Here is a 19,560-nt window from a genome sequence, read left to right as displayed (position 1 = left end):
CTTGGATGCAAGGTTGGACAATCCATTTCAGTGATTAAATGTGCTCACCTGATGATAGTCGGGGTGTTGGCCAAGACCTTGAAGAAGGAATATGGGACACGAGTAGCGAGTGACTTAGGTGAGGACCAATGTAACTGTGTAAGTTCACCCAGACCGCCGGAGCATGCCAAAAGAAGCTAGCCAGTGCCTTGCAGCTAGCCAATCTGTAAAGGAATCTGCATGTACAATATGATAATAAATCATGTAAGAGTCCACCAGAACTTTGCATTCTGTTATTTGAACGGTCAAGACACACCATGGACATTACCTGAGAACGGAGATGCACAACCGAATAACCCTTCTCTCAGATAAAACTGCACTTTCAATACTTGCATGCCCACATCTTTTATTTCCTAAAGAGTAAGATTGTAAAATTAATAAAGCTAGAAAAGCACACAAATAATTATTTCATCCAGTTAAGTCCATTTTATTTAAAGTGAATGAACACAGCTAGGAAGTTAATACTAATGTTAGCTCATGGTGGCTGAGAGAAGACAGTGGTGCTGCCCGCTGTTCATATGAAAACTGACTTTTCCTTACAAAGATATGAAAATACAGAAAGTCAGAAAAATACCCTAACAGTTGCCAAAAGTCATTCTTTTCCTCTAGTGTTTTTACTTAAAAATTTTCAAACCTTGTATCTGTCATTATAGATATTTTTATGTTCACCACCATTCCACCCAAGATTGTTCCTTTGTTGAGAAAATGCCAATACCCTAAACAAGGACTTCTCAGTTGAGGGAATGGAGGGAAAAACTAGAGAAAAACAGGAACTCCTTCAGTAAATCAATGTCTTACCAAGACAACTTGACATTCATGTATTATTTTTACCTCACTGTGGTTTTGCAACCTCCAGACTTCCCTTAATAAAGTCAGCTGCCCTATACTTAAGAAATTTTACCAAAGCAAAACATTAACTAGGATTATAATGTTCCAGGAGTGAATACTAGTGAATAAAAAACTTACTTTGGCACACCCGCTTCCTCCATACTTTGATCTTAACTCCTGTGGCTCACCCACCCACGAGCATGGGTATGTGCTTTCTCTCCTGGGACACAATATTTCTGTGTCATCTCTTGGTTATAAAAGCCTATGTATAAAATGTGGATTTTGTCAGAGTAATTGGAGTGTGCAAACAGAACCATGCTGGCAGATGCCATGTAACATCAGCCACTGATTAACCTGAGGGGAAGCTCCTTCACCTCGTGACTGACAGGAATGAGAGCCATGCAGCATCTGTCATTAGAGGGGCTCAATATGCTTAATAGTGCAAGACAATGTTTTCATTACTATGTTAGAAGGGGCCATCCTTTACCTATATGGCATCCAGGCACCCAGAGAAACCTCACATATAGCTTCCAAAGCTCAACCTGTGGGCACTGTTATGGCTGTCATCCAAGAGGCCGGAAATCCTACTGTTGATCCCAGCCACCTTTACAGCTTTCATTGGGGAGTTGGGGGACAGAGACAGACAGGAAGCACCATGGCTTTGCCTTCTCAACTTGAATGTATTTGCCATCAATTCCCAGGGCTGGTCTGTTATCTCTTAGGAAAAATATCAAGACGACAGCAGAAACATTGTTCTTAAATTCTTCAGCTGAAAAATATTAGTGATTACTTATGCAGATGTCTAAGTCCATTTCAGCTGCAACAACAACATATCATAAGCTGGGTGGATTATAAGCAAGCATATTTCAAGTATTTCTGGAGAAAATGGCCAGTCCAAGATTAAAGTGCCTGGAGGTTTGGCATCTGGTCTAGGCTGCTTTTTAACTGTCCATACACGACAGGAGACACTAAATGAACTATGAATGACCTAATCACCTCCTAAAGCCATTAGTTGGGCTAGCTGACATAAAGCAGACGTTTAGGTAAGGAAACGCCCTGCATATGCCACCTCATAGTCATGTATTTCCTATTACATGCTACGCCAGCCCTAGCTGCTCTTTAATAACCTAGATAATGGGTATTCTTAGTAACCACTTCCAATTGCAAATTAAAGTATTCACTGCCCTTAGTCAACTTAGCACAATTACTGGGATGTGCCCAACTGGCCCTGTTACGTAAGAGCTGAAGGCCTTCACAAAGGTCCATGTACTTAAAACTTGGTCCCAGTGGTTCCGAGGTGACATCTAATGGGAGGTGCACAGGTCACTGGGGAACACTAGGGGAACATGGGACTCTCTGGTCTTTTTCCTCTCTTCATTATCTGGATCAGGAGACAAGCAGGGTTTTGTCTCTTTTTGTTTTTTCCCAGCACATGCTACCTCTCTAGTATGCTGCCATTATCAAAGGTCCAAGACAAGGCTACTGGATGCTAGACTAGAACTTTCAGTCCTGCTTGTCAAAATAAACCTCCTCTTTAATCAGCTAACTTCCTTAGGTATGTTGGTATAGATATGTAAGGCTGTAAATTGCAAATAAAGATTTAACAGTATTGTTTGTTGCTAATATTATGAGACATCGGCCGATCTGTTAACTTTACTTTCCAGGCTTGTATTTTTGTTTTTAAACAGTTCCAGTGTTTAAATAACATTCTCTAAATTCAGATATATAAGCATTTATATATCAGTGCTTAAGGTGAAAGTAACTTACACAAACAAGATCAATGACCAGAAACAAGAGTGTCTAGAAATCTTTATTCAGATATACTCCACTATAATTTAAAAATAAATACATTTTATTTATAACATAGTTCTTTATTCTAATGCCATATATATATATATATATAGCTTCACAAAATAATAAGCTTCCTAAAAATGGTCTCAATACATCATTTGTTGGACTGTAAGAGATGAATTTTAATACATAACAGTATGTATAAAATCCCTGGAAACACAATAATGAAATAATTGTAAGTCCAGTCACACGCTCTAGAATGAAGCTCATGTTTTTTCTATGCTCAAATCTCACCATCCCATACTTCTACAAGTCCAGTGAGACCACTTAAGGGCCACAAGTGTAGCTTAATCCTGGCATGCACCAGGACTTAGCTCACAGCAGAAGAAATGAAGGAAGGGGAAAGGGGCTAGACAAGTGCCCACAGAAGTTTTAAAGGAGCCCTCATCAAATCCAGATTTCCATCAGCGCCTCTGGCTCTGCTACCTTTTCTACTGGGTTCAGAAACTACAACATCCATTTAACTAAAGGGAATTAGCATCTGATCCTAAAGATGCTACTATGCTCTCGGAAAGGCAAGAAAGTTGCCATCCACAACAAAGGGAATTCTCAGCTCTAACAGCCCAAGAGACAATGAGGGGCAAAGATGGCAGTGTTTCCTCTTCTCTATAACCTCGGGGACATTTCATACCTCAAGATGTTAGTGTAATTCACTAAGTAACAGTCAAGCAATCTTCAAGTAGAAAAGAAAGGAAGATGAAGGGAGAATGCCCTGTTAGCTAGGACTAAAGTTTTACACCTGGAAACCCCAACTTCAAATACACCCTGTGTGCAGGCATGAGATCCTGATGTTTACATGCGAATACTCCAGTGGTTCTCAGCAAAGAACTGAGAACACTCCAGCTGTTATTTTTGCTGAGTATTGTTTTAATCATTGAAGAATAATCAAGAATTTCAACAAAAACCAGAATTCCCTACCAAGATGTCACTTAGATGAAACTATTGTTTTAAAACAGCAGTGTCTACTGAAGCTGATGTTATGGCAAGTCTTTCCTTAGCAAGCTGTGAGCTACAGGAAACGACACAGTGCTATGGTAGGCTATATTCCTTCATCTCCTTCACTGTCCTATCAAATGTTACTTTTAACAAAAATAATTTTGAGGCAATAATTTTTAATTTACTGAGAATCAGTAATTTATTTATTTATATTTCTAAAGAAATCATATCTTATTCAGCAAGCACTAAAAGGGCTGGGCTATAAAGGGTTTCTGTTTAAGAAAGCAATTATGAATTGTCCACTTCACCTTATAGCAAGACAAATGATACACACACTGTAGAACTGTTCATTACAATAGGTACAGGCCTCATGTGGCTAATGAATGCTTGAAGTATGGCTAGTCTGCAGCAGTAAAACACACATCCTACTTTAAAGAATTAATAGAGACCATAAGGTATCTCAATAACTTTTTAAAAACATTGGTTGCATATTGAAATATTTTAGATATAGTGAATTAAAGAAAACACTGCTAAAATGAATTTCAGCTGTGTATTTTTTCTGTATATGAGTGTTTTTATATATACATGTATATGTGTACACACACACACACACATATGCACTCTGTGCATGCCTAGTGCCTCCAGAGGCCAGATGGCACCGGATCCTCCAGAACTGGAGTTATGGACAGCTATAAGCCTCCATGTTGGTGCTGGGAACAGAATCGGGACTTCTGCAAGAACAGCGGGTGCTCTTTAACTATTGACACCTCTCCAGCCTCTGCTAGGATATTTAAATTACATATATGGCTTGCATTATTTTCCTGTGATAACACAGCTATAGAAGCAGCAGGCCTAACTATATGCTAGTATCTTCCCCACTTTACAGCATTTTTATAATACTTGAGATAACACACTTAAAACATATAAACGTTCCTGAGTTTAAACACAAACACACATACACACCCCTCTACTCTTAGTAACAAAACCAAACAAGCTCTAATGTCATCTTTCTCATCTCCTTCCCTATGCTGGCAAGTGGGATACTCTACACTCTGGCTAGATGAGAACACACAGTCGATACAGACAAAGGGAGCTTTTGGCCAACAGAAATACTCTAAAGCTGGACTGTGCTGATAGCTGCACAACTTTTCAAATGTACGCAATCATACATTTACCACAGGTAAGCTGCATACTATGGAAACTCTACCTTATACACAGAAAGTTCAGGGGATTCAGATATAACTTCTGAACCCACTGTGGAACTCAAAATGGCAATGAAAACATTTCTATCAGGGTTATTACCTGAAGTCAATTACCTGATCACTCACAGGAGGTCTAAGATGATGAGAACAAAAGGAACACTAGCTGCGGGACATTGGACAAGCGTTGGTATCCTTAGAGCCCCAGCTCAGGCAATGATCGCTCTGACAGTCATGTTTACAGACTTGTTACAAAGTCTTCCCAAGCTGTTGTTATTTCATCAGGGGCAAAAGAATGGTATATATGGGACCTTGTGCTCTACATTAACAGAAACAGATGAAGTTACAGAAGCCACAGTTAGCAATGAACAGTCTTCAGTGGACACTCTAAACTGCAATTTTTCCCCTATTGCAGAAAAGTAACAAAGAAATCTAACAGTTGAAAGTTACAACCAATTTAGACAAGGATCTTAGTGGTTAATAAACTCATAACACAGGATCCTGTGTAACTGCTTCGGGCAGGTCTTGAAACCATTATTTCAACCTAAAAGCTCTGAGATTATCCACCAGAAATGCTGATGCTGCCCCTTTTTGCTCCATGTGTATCTTCATCACCAGTTACAACAATAAAACCAATTTCCCTTCTGACTGTCAAAATGAATGGGAAAACTGACTTCACACTCAGACAAAGACTACTGTGGAGCAGACCAGCCATGCCCCTGAACCATTCCTTCAGGCATGAACCATCATATACTCTGGTGGGCCTTTCTGTGGCTTGCCTGCCTGCAGTTACTTCCAGAGTCCACTTTACTCCACACTAGCCAAAAGATGCAAAGCAAACCACCACCAACCCACCAACCGACACAAAGGAAAGGGAAGGCAGCACATGACCACAGCTGTGGAGAGTGGAGACGGTAACATCAAAGGACCTGACATTTCACGGGGAGTGCTCACATAAACACAAATACATGTACATAGACACGGAGTTACCACAAATTCCCACTTTAGAAGTAAACTAAGTAGACACTCAAAAGTCAAAGAATGACTTGGAATGTCACAGTCACAAAAGAATGTTCTCTGAAGATAGGCCCATTTATAGTTCAGGACATCTAAGCATCCGGCTGAATCTAAGGATACATCTGCTACAGCTCCAGACCAAAGCTGCAAATTCAGAGATATTTTAAAAACTGAAATATGTGTAGAACAGTCACTGAATTTCACTTTTTAGCAACGACCTTCTGCTGGTACGAGGGGCACCACTAGCTGTTTCCTATATCAACTACGGTTCAGTGTGATGCCACCAGTGTAGACCTGGCTGTTTTCAGTCACTCCTAGAATAAATACACATAAAGACACAGGTATATTTTACAAGCTTTGTACAAGAATATCAAATTTAAACTGTATTGAATTGTGCCTATGGTTACAAGAACAGCTATTCCCTTGTTGTTTGTGCTTTCTAATACATAAAATAGTACAAGTCAATGAACAATGAACTTTGTCTTTACAGACATGGAAGACTTTTTCCTTTTGTCCAAACTATTGGCAAACTCACATAACATACCAAGACTAAAGTAGAACAGTTAAATTAAGAACCATTAAAATTTTACAAAATGTTCAAAAAGCGCCAAAATAACATGAATAGCATTGTGCTTGCACACTTCACAATTTTTAAGCAGCCAAAAATTTCCTCCTGAGGTGCTGTTTTACTTCTGTGAATGACAACACTGAGTCTTAATCTTGGTATTTCATCCTTCCCATTCCTAGACACACTTCCACAACCAAACAAGTGCAAAGAAAAGCTTAAAAAAGTGTAAATGCACTATTTACATAGCTACTCACTTTTAATATAAAATGAGATTATACTATGGAACCCCAAACACCTCCAACACTTCTATGGGCTGCGCAGCAGACAGGGTTGATGGCATTTACAGGTCATGCAGCTGAGGGGAAGAGCAGGCTCAGCAAACCTCAGCACTGTGAATTGAACATATTAAGCCTTCCGTAAGGCTTTTCGCAAATCACCATAGAAGTTGGTTAGCGTGCTTGCCATTGCTGTGTCTACTGCAGACTGAGGGATCATGCCACGCAGATCTGTCTGAATATAGCCTGTCAAAAGACTCTGGCTTGGATTGTCTTTAAGCGGAACACAAAACCAGCCGCAGGGATGGTTATAGCCACGAACAAATTCTGGTCTCATTTCACTCCAGTCAAGACTAACCCCTACAAGACAATTTTAAAATGACATACATCATTAATAGTAATAACCAGTATTTGTCTAAAAATCTCATTAAAAATATTATCAGATTCCTATTTTAAATGCTTTTCTTCTCATCCATACAAATGAAAACTAATCCCCAGGAGTGACCACAGCAAAATGAGAACAATAACTACCAAAGAGAATTCTGGTGCAGGGTTGACAGGTAATGGGGAAATCCTAATCCCTTCAGAATAGATGACATAATATCATCTTAGAAACTCCTTGGGAACTACAAATCTTAGCTGCAGCAGCCGGGCCTCAAAGTAACAAAAACAAAACTGTATGGTTCCATTACTATTCCCCACAGGCACAGCCATCCCCAACTTAAGTACTCACTAGTTAAATAAACAAGCAGATGACAACTTACAACTCGAGTTTATACTACACATAATAAAGTATCAATTTACCTACATATTTTTAAAAACAGGAGGCTTTCAGTGTAGTAGTTAATTAAAAAATACAACATAATTCAAAGAAGGAAATTATATATATATATATATATATATATATATACACATATATATATATATTCTACTATATACATGTGTATGTTCATATATTTATACCAAGAATCTGCTTTTAGAAACCTGGAATGAAGTATCAGTTATTGGATCCCTTTCTAAGTAGAGGATATTACATAGCTGGGAATAACAAGTGATCAGACACAGTTGAGGGCTCATCCTTAAACATGACATTTAACCTGAAAGACCCAGGGACATTCCAGTGGGGGGGGGCAAGTTAGAGGCAAAACCAAGAGTGAAGGGCTGCAAAACGCCATCCTCTAAGCTCAATACAACTACTGCAGTCTTGAAAGCACAACTGGAGCCATCTTCACGGGCTCCACATAAGACCAGCCTGTCAACAACTGAGGGAAGAGAAGCTCATAGGAAGGACCCTACTCCTTACTGTTAACACTGACAGACTCTGGGAAAGGAGGAGCCATTGACAGCTGTCTGCCCCTGCTGAGTCTACCAGGCTCCACACAAAATGAGGAGCTAGAATGTGAGAACAAGACATATAGGGAAAAGTCTGGGGTAGACAAGGTAATAATAGGGAGAGAGGAAGAGCAGTCAGAGTGCATTATGTACACATGTGAAACTGTCAAGGAACAAATTTAATTAATACAAAAATGAAAAAAAATCCCCCATGATAATATGAAACAACATATATTCTTAACTAATATAGGTTGGCATAGATTTATGATATTTAATCTGTCATTTAATGCCTAGAATTTAGCATTTAATAAAAAACCTGCAATAAATGAAGATTAAAAATATACTTTATATGGAAAGGCTCAGGATAAAAACTTAAATATCTGAAGTAGACTTAAAGAAGGAACAAGAGTTTTAGGTAATTACCACAGGATAAAAGTCCTTCTTCATAGCCCACAGTGTAGGAGAAATCAACAAACTCTCTTGGGGAAATAATATTCAGAAGTTGGCCAGCAGTGGTGTAACGCATCACACAGCAATTCTAGGAAGACAGAAGGTCAGACTGGGGTCACCATCAGACACGAGAGTCACATACCAAGATCAGTCTCTAGTAAGAACTGACATTCACTCAAAATGTTTTAGTATAAGAATAGCAATTCCTACAGTGGTTCCAAAAAGGATAATTTCTTTTCTAAATGTCAATGCAATTGTAAGAACATGATGATGATTCATAAAAATACAGAGACATTTCAGTATCTAAATCTCTACTCAATTAGAGATGGCTAATCCAATTAATGCAGTCAAGTCTATGAGCCCAGTACATACACAGAATGTACGGGTACAAACTGTTTCTGAACTTCGAAGATAAAAAACAATCCACAAATATGTTGTTTTGACTTAAAAAATCAAGTATGGTAAGAAGTAAATAAAAGCAGGTAACAAGCCCCTTTGACTAAACAGTTGTCTAGTATTTAAGGCAATGTTTTTATTAGCTATGGTCTTTGATTTTAATTTAATATAATTGGAAATTTTATATTTTATATACAGGGGTGGTGTTTTCTTCTGACTTGGAGATTTTAGACCCTAACCAAAATTTTACAATGAAAGACGCTGAAGACTTTCATAAGCAAGAAAGGGAGAGGTACTCTGGGAACAACTCAGTACTAACACTCACCAAAATTAGGAAACTCAACTTTAATCTCGGCACCAGGGAGATAGGGGTAGGTGGATCCCTGAGTTTGAGGTTAGCCTGGTCTACATAGCAAGTTTTAGGCCAGTGAGGGTCATACAGTGAGACCCTGTCTCAAAAAGAAAAAAAAAGAATGAACAAATAAATTAAAATCAAATGGAAAAACCTGCGCTCTTCAAAGGCAGCACAGGATTCTCCTACGTTATCTTTGCTATGATTACTACTCGTGAAGAAATTATCGCAGTAACGCGAGCATGTGCAAATGTGGACACTCACGTGTGATCGCTCTCTGTCACTCACATGCGTGATAGCTCTCTCTCTCACCTCTCCCCCCCCAGGAAATTGTAGTACTTTTTCTAAACAGATACCTCTTCAAAGTGCTCCAAAATATCCAGTGAAGTCATTAACCGGTCCCAATCCAAGCGCCAGGGCCCTGGGCGTATGTGATCTATCACATTATTGACGATGTCATCCATAACACCTTGGGCTTTGTAGCTGGAGAACAAGGAAAGAAACAAAGGCTATCCAAATGAAAACTTTCAGTACAGAGCTAAGACTGAAAATAGAAGGAAAACTTAATGGAGTTTTTATAAAGAAAAAATATCCTAACAGCTAGTTTAATAAATAAAAGTTCTAGGGCTGGAGAGATGGCTCAGAGGTTAAGAGCCCTGACTGCTCTTCCAGAGGTCCTGAGTTCAATTCCCAGCAACCAGATGGTGACTCACAGCCATCTGTAATGAGATCTGGTGCCCTCTTCTGGCCTGCAGGCATATAGACAGACAGAATACTGGTATACATAATAAATAATCTTTTAAAAAAATAAATAATAAATAAATAAAAGTCCTAGCAATTACTTTCTTAAAATTTGTCCTTTGTCCTCAAATTAGAAACAGAAAACTGAAGGTTATACTATGTCATCATAAACAGTGATGGCCCTTCACATTATAATATAGCTCTAGTCTACAGGACATTTCAAAACTCCCATGTAATACTGTCCTCTTCTTAGTTATTCTCAACATTAATTAGTGTATGTATTTTTTACCCTGACTTTTTCCTTTTCCCTTCCCCCCTCCACATTCTCCCATATACCTCATTGCTCTTTCAAATTCATTAATTGTTACATGCATATATTTATTCCTAAATATAACCTGCTCAGTCTGCATGTTACTTGCATGTATGCTGCAGGGCTGACTATTTGGTGCTGGCTAACAACTGACATGCTGTTCCCAGGAGAAGACTATTTCTCCCCCTCTCCGCATTCTTTGGTTGCCTGTAGTTCTTTGTACAGGTTTGAGGCCTCCTGGGCTTTCCCCATTCACTCTGGCATGTTGTTGTACTTGTTCAGCTCAAGTTTCGGGATACATCTACAAAACAAATTTTATACCTAAGGCTCAAGGATCATTACAGCAGGGGAGGAAAGACTGTAAGAGCCAAGGAGGCACTGGGCATCTGCTGTGAGACTCTGTCTCCTTGTAAAGTCAGAAACTATACCCATAACACCCATACATGACTACACTGGCTTTCAAGAACTTTTTAGTCACAGATTTGGAAAAGATATGTATAATACATATAAATGGATACAAACTTAGAGAAGTTATATGTGTACAATTCCTTTAAAATTAATGAAAATGATAATCCAACAAAAGATGGGCAAAACACATAAGACAACCATAAACATCAATAAATACCCTCAGTGTCACTGCAATAAAATACACACTAACAAGATACCATTTAATTCACCCCTCTGCCATACAGTAAACTTAAAATGTCTTTGATTATGGATCTGAGAATGGCACAGGATTTCCCTAGAGAGCTGCAGACTGTCACAAGTTTGTCTACAACCTAGAGGACTCCAAGAAGCTACTTGCAAACCTGGTAAAGCCCCTTTCTTAAATTCTCATTTAGTCATTCCCATCTTTCTCAATGTTACTCCAGTAAATTCAAAACCTTGTGAGGACCCAGAGAGGAAGCATGGGAGGTGGCAGAGGTCCTTTGTTACAGAACTGAGGCTCCTTCAGAAGCATGATTTCCCACCACAAGCTTGATGCTCCAGCTGTGGAGACACAACCTCTTCCCTAAGTAAATGTCTCATCCATATTTAAGTAGCAGAGACAGTTACTTTGCCTAGAATATGAATTGGCCCTTCATTTCTTATTCTTCCTAGAGTCTCAACAGCACTCCCTTAGCTCTTTCTATGCCTTTCAATCCCAGCTGGGAACAACTGACCTAAAAGGTTAATTCCCAAATTGCTCACAATGCTTGATCCAACTCCAATCTCCCTGTCATATCAAAAACATTGTACAACTCATCTTTCTGGAAACAGTATCTTTGGCATAGCACTTCAGACATTCTGCACATACTCAGTGGCCCAGCAGCTTCATTTTTAAAAAAGGTTGAGCCCTAAGGATTTGAACATTTTATTTCAACTCCATGTGGCAACTGTGCATTCTGATTTTTTTAAAGAAAATCAGTAGACTTTTTTGACTACAGGCATAATTCATGTTCAATTATAACACTAAAAAGAAAAACAAAAGTTATTCATAATACTACTATTTAGAGATAAATTTTGTCTTAGGCAAAGCATTTTAATAAAAACATTTTAAATAAACCTATGGTTGTGCTGAGTATTCATCTATTTTACATTATAGTATAAACAATTTTTATATCATTAAATAATCTTTTAAACACATTTTTTAAAGGCAACCAACATTGTACCAAGTACAGATATTTTCATAGTTTACTATCAAGATGCCTAGTTTTTAATATTCATAATAATGCCTTGATGAAACATCAAACACCTAAATTACTACCATTTTACTGATGGGGTCATCAGGGGAATTTTTTAACCGAATGCTAGCTGGGCATAGGAACTCAAGGACTGAGAAAACTGAAGCAGAAATTGTCACATGACCACCCTGTCTCAAAAGAGTCATTTAAAAAGTTCTATTAACAGTTAGCAATGCAGACGATTAGAAGGGTCATGGATGCGATGCTAAGAAATTCAGATTTTTATTTGCCTACCGCTATCATTTATGGCTAACACAGTCCACAAAATATTTGGCCATTTTGAAGGCTTTGAATTTATATGGCCAATTTGCTTCTAATAAAATTTAAAACTATAAAAATAAAAACTAAATTCTACTGTGATCATGTAAGATAATGTATGAGTTATAAAACTGAAAATTTACTTACAGATACCCATTAAATTCTTCTGAGGGTTTTCTCCAAACTGTTACATCTTTCTAGAAAAAATAAAAACATTATGTGGTGGTAATCACATAGGTGGAACCTTTTGCACAAAATTATTTCTGTAAGTTTAGAGCATTTAACTTTGCATTAAAAAACAACTTAAGTAATTTCTCACAACAAGTAGTTACTTATGCCACAAAGAAATCTGTGTTTGAATTTCTTCTGTATCACTGTACTTATATTATGCACCTTAAAGATTTTTAGTAGCTTAGCGATTTAAAGACTTTAAAATTCAATAGCAGAACTATATTAGTGGCTATTATTTGCTTCATTCTAATCTTAGCTATTTACTATTACTGATACATTCAGCCTATGACATTAGGAACATTAAATATTTCATTCTCAAACTGTACATCCTAAATTAAATAATTTACATTTATTCTGACTATGTTACCTTGACGTAGTTCTTACATTCCCACCCAACATTTCCCAACTGACTCTAAATACGAAACTAACTAGAGAACAAGAGAAGGCACTGCTTCTAGGTTTGGCTCTAACACTCCGCCACACAACACTTGCATGGTAAAGAGGAACACTAACTGCCCACTCACAAATGCTTGACACATCTGACTTCCGTACAGACTTTCAATGACCAACCTTGCTTAAACTCTTTCTTTGTTGGCTTGGAAAACCATTCCCTGCTCTATGAACCGATTATAAAGTCCAACAAGAAAAGAGCTAATGAGTTCCTTCCTTGGTAAGACGACCCATCATCTCATCTACAGAATCATTCAGCACATCATTTTTCATCTGTATTCTCCTGATCTTTTAAAAGTTATCAGACAATTCATTGGCCATATGCTAAATATTCAAACAGTAATTACATATATTTACCATTTTCTTGGCAACTCGCCACTTATCTTCTTCAATGTTATGATACTGGATCAGAGTGTTTTGAAGTTTAGTTGAAAAAGAGGCAACATCAGTTAGGCCTTCCATCTTGATCTTCCTGTTACAGAAACCAAGATTAGCATCAGCAAATACTGGAGAGAGTCAAATCTTTATTCAAATGAATTCTCCTGAGGGAGCTCTAAAAGACAGCTGCAACTGCACCCCACTCCCAAGGAACTAATCAGAAATTCTGAGAATAGGACCCGGGTAGAAATTTTCCCTGGAAGCTTAAGAGGAATGCTCCATAGCCAGGGACAGCAGACTCTTTGCTATTAGAATCCCTCATATAAAATACTAAGAAGAGGCAGATGGAAGGAGAGGGAGGAGGTGGCTCTCCTTATCTAGGCGCTATTAGTGCTCAAGCATCCCTCTAATTCTCAGCTGTCCAGTGAGCCCAAGTCCACATCCAAAGCCCGAAGGAAAATGTCTAGGTGCCCAGCATTATCTTAGCAATTTACGATTAAAATGACATTGAGCTTAGAGTCTCAAGCCAAAAGGCTGGGAATCACCTTTAATGATTAATAAAGACTCCTATCCACACTGCCATTCCCCATTGCCTAGGGTTCTATTTCCAAGGGGTTTATGCTCATCAGGACCTTTTGATCTCTGGACTTGGGATTTCTCTGCCTGGACTGCTGGATTCCAAATCTTAGCATGACTAACAACGCGCAATGCCAAAAGCCGTCAAAACTCCAGTCCTCAACACAGACTTCTGCAAGTTACTCTGCTTGCTTCCTTTCATTCCTCACAGTGCTTGGCAGGATCTGAAGCTGATTTGCTATTGCCACACAATTCTACTGTTTAAGTACCTCACCTCAGTCTCAGAGCGAAGGTCATTGTCGTAGCACTAACTCTCACCTAGAACACTGCGGCTCTTAATGTCACTGTTGACACTTTTCCCCACATACAAAATCTGCTATCCCTTTATCATCTTTTGCTGCCAAGATATCAATTCTTTGCGTAATTCCTACATCATCCCTACTCTTTCCATCCCTGTAAAAGGTTAACAGAGGAAAGTTGCCCAATATCAACCATCAAATCGCGAAAAACAAAACCAGGAAAGACTTCATTAGTATTCCAACCAGGGCTCAGAACTATTTATCTAAAAACTAAAGGTTACAGAAATAAATCAAAGCTGTAGCCAATATTTAAACAGCACAATGTAGAGTTTAGAAACCTCCAATACTAAAGCAAAAAGATGAGAAAGTATACATGAAAAATTTAATAACCTAAAACTTGAGAGCCATAAAAGTGATACAAACTTTGTACGTATAGACCACACCTAGCCCTAAAGTGGATGAGCTCATTCCGAAAGTTTACCAGTCAAGGATCTACACTGCCACTCAAGAACACGCCAACTTCACAACCAGTACTGCCACCTTATTCAAGGGTGCGGTGCAAACAAGTGCAAATTCCTGGAGAGCTTATAAAAGAAACGCACCCAGTACTGGATCCTTGGGACTCGACCACGGTCTGTAACCCCAGAGGCCTCCTGCTGGCTTCCTGTGGGGAGCTGACAAGAATTTTTTTTTTCAAAATTATTTGATAGAAATCAAACGAAATGGAAAGCTGCTATTATCATGACCAAACATTAGCTTTATACAAAGCCAGCCCAGAAATGTAAGCAGTACAAACTACCTATAAAGATGAGAGCCTGGCACTTAAAGACATCTATCTTGGCAATCATTCCCATCTCGTCACCAACGCAATCTCAAGCTGTCTGGTATTGCTTGTGTGCAGCTGGGCTTCGCTGCATAATTTCTATTCTTTTCTGATGAACTGCCTCATAAACTGGGCTAGCTTGCCCAGCAGTGTTTTCTTACGAGCCATGCTCTAATTATTCATTTATATTCTACCATTTAGCTACAGAATCTTTAGGAATATAAAATATAGCTGTTCAGGGTTGTGCTCTGACTAGCATGATGCAGAAACCCAATGAATAAAATATGTATTGCTATTTACACCAGTCATCTTTGAACTTCTGAACAAGGAGGGTCTCCGTTGTTCCCATAAGGAATGAACAGCTTCTCAAGAAAGTCTACCACTACTTGCCAGGACCCAGCTCTGTATTGACAGGCAAAACCCAGCTTTTGCTCTTAAAAACTTGACTTATTCTATCTGTAATAAATCTCTGCAGCACTAACAAAGCTACAACTCTAGAGACTGATTAACAGTCTCTCTACGGATGCTGAAGGAAGAACCAGAGACTGACATAAATATAACACAAAGGTTCTCTTTGGATACCTGAAGTGTTCCTGCATGGAAATGCAGAATGGATGGCGGTCACTGTCTAGTTCGCTGTGTGTGTCTGAGCACCTGGCTAAACTTACTCTAGAATGAGGGGAGCTCAGACTGGGGTTGAGAAGGTTCTGGCTTTCCCCTGATAAAGTCAAGTGCTTCGATTAACTGAAAACAAAGCACAGTTTGCCTTCCTGCAATCAGCAGCCTGGAAATACTTTCAAATGCCACTCTGAATTTCTTTTTACTTAAATTTTCATTCTCTTGACCTTTACATCAGAAATTTCTGCAACCATAACCAATATCAAAATAAGAGGTACCACCCAACTAAACAGACTTCAACCACTCCATAGGAGAGGTCATAAAACCCTGTCAGTCCTCAGACCAAGTATTAATTATCGTCCACTTTATATCTTTTTTGAAATTAACCTTTATGTTTTCTGTGTCCATATTTCTGAACAGAAACTATTGGGGCTTCTGAAGGCTCTCTTGACTTGTGTAACAAAATTCCGGTTATTCTCAACTATATGCCAAGATGAAATGGTAATAGGTTAACACAAGGCATTTTAGGACCCGCAGAACAGCTGGGTGGTTAAATGTGCCTTAGTCTGATCCCAAAATGACTCCCCCAAGCTGTTCTCTGCCATCTACATGTACAACATGAGCCCTGTCATGTATGCACCTGCAAACACACATATATCCAGTGCACAAAATTTTGAAAAAAAAATACCTTAAACAACCCCATAGCTACTTGTTCTTTTGTAGTTTAAAACACAAAGATTCTCTGGTATCATAACTTTTAATCGTCCATTATTCAATTAATACAGTTTTTATGTGCATCAGGTCACTTGAACAAGCCACAAACTTTCTTCGACAAGATCGCAAACTAAAGCCGTATCCCACCATACATTCTAACACTAAAAATGCTAACAGATGCTCTATCTCCAGCCTACCTTGAGCCACTAATTCAACTTTCCTAACTCGAGTCAAGTGCAGTCGCTTTCCATTTCTGAGACTGGCCCTTGTCAGTACAGGGGCATGAGGCATGCAAGCATACTTCTGCAGGGTGTACCTACAAGATCGCCTTTCACACGCTCACCCCAACACTCTTTACAACCTGCAATATTTACATTCTAATGATGCCACAGCCTTAGCTTTGAATCTAATTTAGTGCCCAACTCCTGAATGCTCTTAATTCTTTTGTAGAATAGTTTTGGAAGTCATAACGTCCTATTCTGAGCTTAGTCTTTTTGATACGTTACACTGTGCTGTTCCCTTGGATTTTCATGACAACGCTGTGAGCCCTTGCTGTCACTATCACTCCTTTACATAAAGGGAATGCCGCAAGGGAAAAGAGAAATTATTTGTTCAAGATTGCAAAGGTAAGTGAGGAAACAAGAGCTCCAAGCCAGGCTCTTTGATCTGAGGTTACAGATCACTCTTGAGACACAAACGACAAAAGCTGATCCGCAGCCTCCCACAAACTTCACATTAAAACCTGACCGCCACGCTGTGTATAACTGTTTTCCTAGCTCCCGAACCCCCAAACCTCAAATAACCTTCCCTGAGCGGCTATGAAGGAAAGCCGCAGCAGTAACTTCCATGAGTTACAACATGGACTTGCACTGACCAAGTGTCTCTTGCGAGCCCTGTCCCCACCGAAGCTCGAGGAGAGGAAATGGCCCTTGCACCTCTTCCGAGGGCCACGGCAGAGTCTCAGCGTAGCACGCCCTCAGGACCTTCCCCTACAGCCCTAGGTGCCCTGCCAACAGCATTTAACAGACGGGGAAACTGAGGCCTACTCGGCTGGCGGCCCTTAAGAGGCGGCGGCTCTCGTCCCGCTGGGCTCTCACCCGCAACCAGAGTCGGCCACCCCTCTCCCCTCTGCGGGGCCAGGAAACGCTCGGTCCGGCTCCGCCGCCCTCTCTCCTTCCCTCCAGGCCGTTTACCGGAGGATGCCAGGCAGCTCCAAGTCCTGGAAAAAGCGGCTCGCCGTTCCTGCAACCCCGCGCTTCAGCAAGCTGGTTTCCAGCCCGCCCAGGCGCGGCTGGGTGCAGCCAATGGGCGCGCGGTGCCTTCCGATCACAGCCAATCAGAAGGCAGAAGGCCGCTCAGGTCGCGGCGGGCTACGCCCTCAGCCCCGCCCGGCGCGGACCCTTGGGACCTTAGGGAAGTGTTAGCGGAGCAACGTGTGCTCGCTGGGATTGGCTGGCGCCTCGGCGTGAGGGGCGCCGATTGGCCGCCGAGGATGGACCGATTCCGCGTGCGTCTGGGCTGGCCCGAGCCAGAGTTCCCTGGCTGTGCGGGTTTGCCTGTGGGCTTGGAGCAGAGCCAGGGGGCCACGGCTAGTTGGTTGTGAAACGATTGTGCGAGGCTGCTGGGAGAAATTACAAATGGGAAATGATGGTGAGGGAGAAGGGCCCAGAGTCTCCGTTGTGAAGATCCCCAGTGGGGTCCCGCTAAGGCAGGCTGCAAAGTCTGCTGAGCAAAGTCCCCCCCCCCCCCCCCCCCCCGATGCCCTGCAAGGAAGACCCCTCTCCCTGATGACTGGCTAGCCTGGTGCTGGCGAGGAACACTAAACAGTGCAACCACAGTGCAAATTGACCTTTAAGCCAAACGGTTTTCTTGTCTTCAGATAAGGGAGTTCAAAGAGCATCCTTGAAAGGAGAGGAGAGGTGTTTGGCAGCTGAGTTTACCAACCTCAATGTTCTGGTTTTCACACCCTGACAAGAGGACAGTCACGCTAGTAGCTGTGAAGTGATTCATCTGATGGGATTCTTGCAAGTCTGGACCCTGAAGATCAAGTCGTTTAGAGACCGCATTTACTAAGATACCGCAGCATTTACTAAGAGAGCCCAGCGGGATGGGCTGCAGTCATAATTTTTGACACACCTGCAGTAAGAATCAACAAAACCGTGTAAAAATTTAAATTACCATGGCTAAAGAATCGCTTAACGCCACTTGTTAGTCTCATGCCTTACAGACTCCATCCTCCAGTCCCCTAAGAGAGTTTTTTTTTAATTATTTTTAAAGTTTACAGGTTTTTGTTGTGGGGGTTCATGTGTATGATTGATTTTCCTGCATGTATGTTTATGCACTACATGTGTGGTGTGTGGTTCACATAGTGCCCACCGAGGTCAGGTGACTGGAAGAGGCTATCAGATCCCCTGGGACTGGAGTTAGAGACCAACCATTGTGAGCTGCTGTATAGATGCTGGGAACCCAACCCCTGCTAACCTATTTAATCCGGAATAATATCTGATAATAGACATGTGCTATTACCACCGTCCTTACACATACAGAGAGAGTGCAGCATACAGGGCAACAGACAGAAATGCCTTTCAAATAGTTTGAAAAATGAGAAAATAAGGTTATCATCTAATGTTAAAATATAAAAGAGACACGTATAAGAAGTTTGGATGACTGCGTGGAAAGTTATCCTAAAGGTATAAAATATATTTCCCTGGCAAGCCAATCATGCAGTTTAACATATGAACATATCAAAGGAAAGGCAGAACAGTTTTCTCAAACAGTATGCCAACAGTTTCTCAACTGTAAGCAATAAACCTAGAAATAGAATAAAATAACATATAAATATCCTCAGATCCCTGAAATTTTTTTCAAAGATTGTTCCCTAAACTCTATGGTCCTGCTCAGCTATGATGCCTATGACCTACAACAAAGACCAGCCAAGATAGACCTTTTGCAACAGTGGCACCTCATTTGGGCAATAGTCAACGGTAATGTAATTAGACTCAGGTCTGCTTACCAGAAAGGACATCATGCCCGGTGCTGTGAACCTAGTCAACCACATGGAGCTATTGAGACCGCAGATCTTAGAGGACCTGCCTCCTTTGGTCTCCCGAACCAGCGTGATTCCTCACTGTATTTTAAGTACTTAAGCACTATACCTACAGGTAAGTGTAGGTCTCATCAAAGAAGCAAGCTTAC

General features: G+C 40.3%; 1 protein-coding gene across 5 annotated transcripts; it reads right to left on the bottom strand.

Moving 5' to 3' along the window:
- Positions 1–2,659: 2,659 nt before the first annotated feature.
- Positions 2,660–17,649, bottom strand: Stard4 (StAR related lipid transfer domain containing 4). 5 transcript variants are annotated; one of them, XM_075969037.1, is made up of 7 exons: positions 17,559–17,641; positions 14,813–14,884; positions 13,315–13,429; positions 12,424–12,473; positions 9,600–9,726; positions 8,469–8,583; positions 2,660–7,073 (listed from the first exon to the last, which is right to left on the bottom strand). In XM_075969037.1, the coding sequence occupies exons 3-7, from the start codon at positions 13,417–13,419 to the stop codon at positions 6,844–6,846; spliced, it is 627 nt and encodes a 208-aa protein (XP_075825152.1). In that variant the 5' UTR covers positions 13,420–13,429; positions 14,813–14,884; positions 17,559–17,641; the 3' UTR covers positions 2,660–6,843. The 5 variants fall into 5 exon arrangements, with proteins under 5 accessions (XP_075825152.1, XP_075825154.1, XP_075825150.1 ...); XM_075969039.1 differs by having other exon boundaries at positions 17,463–17,609; XM_075969035.1 differs by lacking the exon at positions 14,813–14,884 and having other exon boundaries at positions 17,559–17,649.
- Between the last annotated feature and the right edge of the window lie 1,911 nt (positions 17,650–19,560).

The sequence above is a fragment of the Microtus pennsylvanicus genome, chromosome 4 (genome assembly GCF_037038515.1).
Source record: "Microtus pennsylvanicus isolate mMicPen1 chromosome 4, mMicPen1.hap1, whole genome shotgun sequence".
NCBI lineage: Eukaryota > Metazoa > Chordata > Mammalia > Rodentia > Cricetidae > Microtus > Microtus pennsylvanicus.
Note: the sequence above shows the minus strand (reverse complement) of the source record. Positions and strands in the feature narration are given on the sequence as shown.